The 9050-nt window shown below is 42.8% G+C and overlaps 1 protein-coding gene across 3 annotated transcripts in view; it reads left to right on the forward strand.

Annotated features, from left to right (window-relative positions):
- DIS3L (DIS3 like exosome 3'-5' exoribonuclease) overlaps positions 1-9050 on the forward strand; it is a 36796-nt gene that overhangs the window by 3556 nt on the left and 24190 nt on the right. For 2 of the 3 annotated variants that reach the window (XM_029951412.1, XM_029951414.1), the window contains exon 2: positions 8889-9017. In XM_029951412.1, coding sequence (XP_029807272.1) covers positions 8889-9017 — 129 coding nt within the window. Of the gene's footprint in view, positions 1-4434; positions 4550-8888; positions 9018-9050 lie in introns of all 3 variants that reach the window. The other variant, XM_029951413.1, reaches the window with a different exon arrangement.

Below are 9050 nucleotides of genomic sequence, written 5' to 3' on the forward strand. Positions count from 1 at the left end.
TCTCTCTCCCTCTCTCTCTCTCTCTCTCTCTCCCCCTCCCTCCCTCCCTCTCTCTCTCTCTCTCTCTCTCTCTCTCTCTGCCTCTCTGCCCCTTCCCCCTGTGTACACTCATGCGTGCTCGTGCTCTCTCTCTCAAAAAATAAACTTAGGGGCGCCTGGATGGCTCAGTCAGTTAAATGTTCAACTCCTGATTTTGGCTTAGGTCATGATCTCACAATTTGTAAGATCAAGCCCCACATCGGGCTCTGTGCTTACAGCATGGAACCTGCTTGTGATTCTCTCTCCCTCTTCTCTCTGCTCCACTCCTGCTCACACACTCTCAAAATAAATAAATAATTAAACATTTAAAAAATAAAAATTTTTTTTAATATTGAAATGATAGAATTTTATAATTGGAGAGGATCTAAGAGATCAAATGATCTAATTTGCCATTCAGTATAGGTGTTCTTCAACATGAGTGATGCTATCGACTTTGATTCTAAAAGGCTTTTTATAGACTTTTTTCCTCATGAATACCCAGTGTTAATTTATTTGATTGTATTATTACTTAAATGTGTTTAAACATAAATCTAGATGTCATGTCCTTACACTTAAGTACTTACCATGACCCTAAACCCAAATCAGACCTTCATATTAAATAAAGCATACAAAATAAAAAGACTGCAAATGAACATTAATTTAATGTGACAAATGACATTGTTTTACTGAGATGAAATCACCAGAGTTGAGATTAACCCTAAAAAGACATAGTGTCTTATCTTGGTCTGTATTTAAAATGATCTTGTATTTTGATCTCAGTAATGTCAATGCAGAAAATGCCCGTTCTCAGAAATATATACATAAACCATTATCAAAAAGTGTTGAGTTTTTGATTGTTCAGGATAATCACATGTGCTGCCATCCAACAATCCTCAAACACTTAATTCAGTGAGGGATCTTTTTTCTCTAAGCTTATTTATTTCAGAGAGAAAGAGCCCAAGCACATGCGCACGCAGGAGGGGGCAGTGAGAGAGAGGGACAGAGAGCATCCCAAGCTGGCTCTGCGCCATCAGCACGGAGCCTGCTGCGGGGCTCAAACCCATGAACCATGAGATCATGATCTGAGCCAAAACCAAGAGTTGGTTGCTTAACAGACTGAGCCACCTGGGTGTCCCAGTGAGGGATTACTTGATGACTCTGTGAGGCTGCCTTGTCCATTGCATTCATCCATGAATGCAGGTGCTCACCTGCTTATTCAACAAATACTTATTGAAAGATTGTGTGCCATACATAAACTTGTGCTAGTGCCGAGGATGCAGTGAGGAACAAAAGTAGAACCAGTGTTGAGGGGACAACAGGTGGCACTCAGATAATCACACAGATGGAGGACTACAGCTGTGACAGATGCCCTGAGGGACGGACAGGTGCTTGGTTCCAGGAGAGCCCAAATTAGGGAGGTGAGGGAAAGCTTCCCTGAGGGAGATGCCTACACTGGGCTCTAGGGAATGGGTAGGAGTAAACCAGGCCTAGAAAGGAGAAAAGCTTTCCAGGTGAGGGAGCTGCTGTGCAGGGTGTGGGGAGGGGGATTTGGGCCACTCAAGGAACTGAAAGAAAGCCCCAGCTCGGATGATGAATCTCAGGGATGTTGATGAAGGGTTGTAAGCAGGGTGGGACAATAGAGATGGTCAGATTCCTACTTTGAAAACATGGCTAAAGGCACCTGGGTGGCTCAGCATCCTACTCTTGATTTTGGCCCAAGTCATGATCTCACGGTTTGTGGGACTCTGCTCTGATAGCCTAGAGTCTGCTTGGGATTCCCTCTCTCCCTCTCTGCCCCCCCCACCTGCTCATGCATGTGTGCGCGCGCTCTCTCAAAAATAATTTAAAAAAAAAACTTAAAAAAAGAAAAAGAAAAGATGACTAGGCCAGTGGAGGAGAAGCTATTACTTTAATTCATATGAGAGGTGTTCGTAGCTTAGAGATGGAAAGAAATAAGAAATTTCCAACAGCATCTTAGTAGGTAAAAGTCTATAGAAGTTTCTAAGTATATAACCAAGAGAAATGAAAATATATCGACACAAAATTTGTGCACACATGTTCATAGCAACTGTGTTCATAATAGCTCCATGTCCATCAACTGATAACAGTTCCAGTTAAAGCGTGGTTTATCCATACAAGGGAAGACTATTCAGCCGTAAAAGGAATGAAGCACCAACACAGGCTACAGCATGGATGAACCTTGAAAATACTGTGCTGAGGCGCCTGGGTGGCCCAGTTGGTTAAGCGTCTGGCTTCGGATCAGGTCATGATCTCACGGTTCATGGGTTCGAGCCCCCCATCAGGCTCTGTGCTGTTGGGGCCCAGTAGGCAAAAATTACCCTCAAACAATATTTGGCCTCCTGGGTCGCACATGTGGCTTCTATTCATCCTGTGATTTTCTTATTGCTTTGTTAAGAGACATATACTTTTAGGCTTTGAATCAACTTGGTTCGGTCAGTGGCACCAGCCCTCCCCTTACTTTGCTTTCTGGCTTTTTGTCTGCTATTGGGAGTAAACCGCAGACCTGCCAAAAGATTTGCCTATTAAAGGATGAGCATCTTGCCCATGCATAACTAATGAGGGGTCTTAAGAGATGTAAATATCCTCCTAGAAATCTGCAGGCTCATCTTCTGCTTGGAGCCAGACTATTATTAGGGAATCTCTCTCCTGCAATGACTTGATAATTCCTGATATTTACACCTGTCCTATTAAACATGATCCTTTCCGGAGCATGTCTTCACTTCAAAGACCTTAAAGTATGTAACAACTAAAGAAATGATGTAATCACCTATGGTATAAAAGACCCTGGCCATCTAAGTAAAGTGCGGCTTTCCACTATGCCCATTGTCTGTCTTGTTTGTCGTTGTCTGTCTTCTTTCTTATAGATATCACGCCGACACCAACTCCCTACTCGGGACCTTGGGACCTTTCGACTGGGTGCCTGGGCTGGTCCCCCGCACTGTGCTGACAGTTCAGAGCCTGTTTCAGATTCTGTGTGTGTCTCTCTCTCTGCCCTTCCCCACTCTCATGCTCTGTCTCTTTATGTCTCAAAAATAAATAAACATTAAAAAGAAAAGAAAATACTATGCTAAGTAAAAGAAGCCAGCCACACAAAAGTCAGTTTGCTATGATTCCATTTATATGAAATGCCTAGACTTGGAAAATCCAAGAAACAGAAAATAGACTAGCAGTAGCCAGGGGCAGGGGAATGGTGAATGATTGTGTAATGGACCTGTTTCTTTTTGGGGGTGATAAAATGTCTGGACTTAGGGGTGCTGTGACTGTAGTAAATTGAATTGTATGTTTTCCAAGGGTTAATTTTTATGGTATCTGAATATCTCAGTAAAGCTGAAGAAAACCTATAAAACTTATTAGTGGAGTTAGATCTGTGAGGTGAGGGAGAAGATGGTATCAAGGCCAATGCTGAGTTTCTGGTTTACACAACTGGATAGAAAGAGGGAGCACTGGAGGAGGTCCAAAGGGATATGACTAGAGGTCATTCCTTTGAGGTTGTCTTTGAGGCTTCCAAATGGCAGTGCAGTTAGAGGGCATCAGATGGTCCAAAATATATTCCATTGAAAATGTTTTATTTAAAAAAATTTTATTTTTACATTTTTACTTAGTTTTGAGATACAGAGTGAAACAGCATGAGCAAGGAGGAGCAGAGAGGAGACACAGAATCTGAAGCAGGCTCCAGGCTCTGAGCAAAAGTTCAGCATAGAGCCTGATGTGGGGCTCGAACCCATGAACCGTGAGATCTTGACCTGAGCTGAAGTCAGACACTTAACTGACTGAGCCACCCAGGCACCCCAAAAATGTTTTAATAGTGTCACCTAGGGGTATCTCACTGGCTCAGTCAGTGGGACATGCCGCTCTTGATCTCAGGGTTGTGAGTTCCAGCCCCACATTGGGTGTAGAGCTTACTTGTAAAAACTCTGAGGCATCTGGCTGGCTCAGTCAGAAGACCATGCGACTCCTGATCTTGGTGTTGTGAGTTTGAGCCCCACGTCGGGTATAGAGATTACTTAAATAAAACTTAATAAGAAAAAATTCTTGTAGAAAACTCAAGGACCTCTGAAAGTAAGTCTCTGAGACCCTAGCAGGATTCTGCAAAAACTGGCTAAAGAAACACAACATTGTCCATCCCCGGACTGGTGGTGGGATGTCCACTCCTAACCCCCCAAGAATATGGTCAGTAGGGAGGGGGATGTTGTGGCTGTACGGAAATCCATCTAAAGAAGGCAAGTGTCGCCATACTCCTAAGAAATTGTTTGAAATGCTTAAATAAGAGAGATTTGAGGAATGCTTAAGCCAGTCAAGAGCAACTAGAGTTCTTCTATGAGACTGAAATTTTAAAAACTTGAGATCATTTTGTTGTACTTGACTTTCTGAAACCGCTGTTCTCCTATCATTCAGGCCAAACTTGTTCAAGGCACCGTGATCCTCTCTGCTGGCTCCGTGCAGGATCCTCATATATCTAATCCCATCGCATGTACCACCAGCCCTGACTAGCAAAAAATATGACTATATTGTATGTATGCACTATTAAATTACAACCATAAGCCCACATGCCTACAAGAAAACCTGACTGTCACACTCAGAGTGATTCACTATTTCCTGCTCTCCTCATTAATATTCTTGTGCCATTTGTTCATTTGTCTTACCCCGCTGATAGGTAGCTGACAAATGGAAGCATGCACTACAAGTCTAAGGAAAATATATGGGAGTGAAACTTTAAATTGAGAAAATTCTTTTTGTTAAGTTTTGTTAAACATGGGGAGTGATTGTCATTCCTCTGATTTGGTGGTAAAACGCTGTGGGTTTGGCTTCTGGAACCTCAGTATTTGAGAGGGACAGGATTGGAGAATTTCTGGTTCTAAAGCACATATGTGAGGGGTGCCTGTGTGGCTCAGTCAGTTAAGTGTCCAACTCTTGATCTCTGCCCAGGTCATGATCTCACAGTTCATGTGTTCAAGACCCAAGACCCACATCGGGCTCTGTGCTGACAGCATAAAGCCTGCTTGGGATTCTCTGTCTCTCTCTCTGCTGTCTGTCTGTCTGTCTGTCTTTCTATCTGCCCCTGCCCTGTGCATGTGCTTTTGTTCTCAAAATAAATAAACATTTAAAAATATATATATGTATAAAGTATGCTAACAGATCGGGGGGATATGTGAAGAGCCTAACAAAACTAACAGTTGTGAAAATGTCAGGGTGTCTTCTGAAACACCGTTGTCTTGTATTTGGACCACTGTTGTCACAAAAAGATGTGAGTTCATTTACGCGTTTGGAAAACATTTCTTGGGCACATGAACCACTGTCTGCTATCCTGAGCTTTCTGTCCCCTCTCCTCCTTTGGGCCCTTCGGCTAATTCTCATTCACCCTCTCATCTCAGATGTCGCCTTCCTCGTCCCTTCGATGTTCTTGTCACACCTGCCCCTTTCCCTTCATCGCACTTTTCCCACTGAAATGAGTGGTTCTGATTTTTGTTTTTATTTTGTTTTGCCAGTTTGCCTAGCTGCTTTTTAAAATTGTGGTAAATGTATATAGCATGAGATTTTTTTTTTAAGCTTACTTATTTTGAGGGATGGAAAGAGAAAATTCCAAATAGTTTCCACATTGTTAGCATGAAGCTTAATGTGGGGCTTGAACCCACAAACTGTGAGATCATGAACTGAGCCAAAGTCAAGAGTCAGATGCTAAACTGACTGAGCCACCCAGTCGCCCACCACTTTTCAGCATGTAGTTCAGTGGCGTCAAATACATTCACATTTCGTGCAACTGTCACCACCGTCCTCTCCAGAACTTTTTTCCATCTCCCTAAACTGAAACTCTATACCGATTAAATACTACCTCCCCACTTCCCCCTCCCCCAAGCCTCTGGCAACAAACCATTCTACCTTCTGTCTCTACAAATGAGACTAAATACCTTACCTCATGTAAGTGAAATCATACAGTTTTTGTCCTTTTGCGACTGGCTTACTTTGCTTAGCATAATGTCTTCAAGGTTCATCCATGTTGTAGCCTGGGTCAGAACATCCTTTGTTAAGACCGAATAATATTCCCTTGCATATATGCCACATTTTGTTTATCTGTCCATCTGTCGTTGGACACTTAAGTTACTTCTTGGTTACTTTTGGCTATTGTGAATGATGCCGCCATGAACATTAATATAGGAATATGTCTTTGACACCCTGTCTTCAGTCCTTGGGGATATACACCCAGAAGTGCAGTTCCTGGCTTGTAGGATAGCTCTTGGTTTAATTTTTTCAGGGAATGGTAATGTTGTCATGTCCACTATGAGCAGGGTGCTGTGGACAAAGGACAGAAAGGAGATGTTTAGTTGGCGTCCCCGGAGGGCACTCAGTGGAGCAAAAGGGAAGGAATGCAGCAAATATTTGCTAAAGAAGGGCATTTAGTGTGGAGGGTAATTGGTAAACAAAAAAGTGCACCAAGTTCAAGTGCTTTATCAGGTGTAGATAAAGGGCACCAATACTGTGGATGTGGACGATAAGATCAGGAAAAAATAGGCAATACTTTTTCAGTGGTGTCTCTGAAATAATAAATCACAGTTGTTTATGAAATCTCTTCTAAAATTTTTTATTGCTTAAGAAATAAGTGCTTGTTTAGAAAAATTCAGGCATTACCAAAATGTGTTGGGCAGAAAGTGAAAGTCTTTGCCATCCCACCATGCAGGGATGGGCCCTGGGAACAGTGTGGTGTAGACTCCTCTGTGTGTATTCTAAGAGGTTTTAAAAATGACTTCAAGGGACTCCTGGGTGGCTCAGCTGGTTGAGCATCAGACTTCAGCTCAGGTCATGATCTCACTGTCCTTGGGTTCAAGCCCCGCACTGGGCTCTGTGCTGACAGCTCAGAAACTGGAGCCTGCTTCAGATTCTGTTCTCCCTCTCCCTGTCCCTCCTCCACTTGCACTGTCTCTCTCTCAAAAATGAATAAACATTAAAAAATTTCTGTCTCTCTCTCAAAAATGAATAAACATTAAAAAAATTTTTTTTAATGACTTCAAATATATCTTTGTGAAGGCGGGAATATTATCAATCAGATATGTTCTAGGCATTTCTGGGGGGGGCGGGGAGCAGCTTTTGTTGGCACAAATGAGGTCCTGTTAAGGACAGCTGCCATTCACAGCAATGAAACTGAACCCTTTTGTTGATTGTGAAGTTGCATAAGTGCTATTACTTGATGATTCCTTTTAAAATAGCTCAAAATTAGAATTACTAAGAAAATACAATCACTGTTTCTTGTTTTCTAATTACATGTTAAGACGATACTGATATTGGTGATAAGCATTTATTTAAAGACAAGAAATTGGAGAGTTCTGCCTTTGCTTTAATATAAAGACATTTAAATTTTTTTTTAATGTTTAGTATTTTATTTTTGAGAGAGTGTGAGCAGGGGTGGGGCAGAGAGAGAGGGAAACACAGAATCTGAAGCAGGCATCAGGCTCCAAGCTGTCAGCACAGAGCCTGACATGGGACTCGAACTCATGATTTGCGAGATCATGACCTGAGCCAAAGTTGGATGCTTAACTGACTGAGCTACCCAGGCGCCCTACAGGCTCATTTTTTAAAAAATCCATGGCAGCGGGCTGCAGGTAGGAATGGAAGGGCACAAATTTGATTATATTAAAACACATTTTAGGGGCACCTGGGTGGCTCAGTCAGTTAAGCGTCCGACTTTGGCTCAGGTCATGATCTCACAGCTTGTGAGTATGAACCCCATGTCAGGTTCTGTGCTGACAGCTCAGAGCCTGTAGCCTGCTATGGATTCTGTGTCTCCCTCTCTCTCTGCCCCTCCCCCACTTGCATTCTGTCTCTCTTTTTCAAAAATAAATAAGCATTAAGAAAAAAACACAAGTTAAATGCCAATCATCTCCCTTGGATGATTTATATGTTAATTTAACATCTAGTTTAACATCAATCCTTTTTTTTTTTTAAATTTTATTTTTGAGAGAGAGAGAGACAGAGTGCAAGCAGGGGAGGGGCAGAGAGAAAGGGAGACACAGAATTTGAAGCAGGCTCCAGGCTCTGAGCTGCCAGCACAGAGCCCGAGGCGGGGCTGAGGTCGGACACTCAACTGACTGAGCCACCCAGGCACCCCAATCCATTTTTAAGAAAACAGTTGGTTTCCTTTAAGAAAACTGTGCACATTTTCCGTATTTCGTATTACCTCGACTATTGAAAAGCACTTTCTGAAAAAGAAAAAAGGAAAGCACTGTCTTAGACCCTGACCCGTATGAGATGCATATTTGGTGAGAGACTTTGGCTAGCACTGTAGGAAGGATCTCCTATTGGAAGAAACCTTAAAACTTTGTTCATTGTCTGACAGATGAAGCTAGCCTCATTTGTGTAAATGAGGTGACTACATAAATAAAATTCATAGATAAACCCCCGGACTTTTCTCTTTTACTTGTCCTTTTCTGGGGCTGCGGGCACCAAGTAAAATGTACTAGTGCCTAATGCCATTTCTAGAACAAAGTGAGGTACGAGAGTAAAGTGCTAACCTCTGCTTGCCTCCTATCCTCCGTGAGCCTCTGAAGAGGGGGCTGTGCGGGGCAGGGTCATGTAATCACTGAATAAATGGCCCCAAGTCTAGAAGGGTTTGAAAGGGTGGAGGATTGATCCACAGGCTAATTAACGAGATGCTGCCTGAGCACAATTCCTGCAGGCAAAATTGAGAAACGGTATCCCAATAGTACTACACACACCGAGGCCAAGAGGAATAAATGCTTCTTGGTTTGAAATAATCAATCTTTTGTCCTAAAATGCCTCATCTTCTTTGATCCTTAGCAAAAGCTGGTAGTAGATGAGTACCCACTGTGTCAACTTTCTCTTTCTCCTCCGTGTCCCAGACAGTATAACAAACTGCGAAACCTCCTGAAGGATACACGTCATGACTGCGTTCTGTTTGCCAACGAGTTCCAGCAGCACTGCTACCTCCCTCGGGAGAGGGGAGAATCCATGGAGAAGTGGCAGACCAGGTGTGACGCCCCCACATGGTTGTGAATTGTAAA

The sequence above is a fragment of the Suricata suricatta genome, chromosome 9 (assembly GCF_006229205.1).
Source record: "Suricata suricatta isolate VVHF042 chromosome 9, meerkat_22Aug2017_6uvM2_HiC, whole genome shotgun sequence".
Classification (NCBI taxonomy): Eukaryota; Metazoa; Chordata; class Mammalia; order Carnivora; family Herpestidae; genus Suricata; species Suricata suricatta.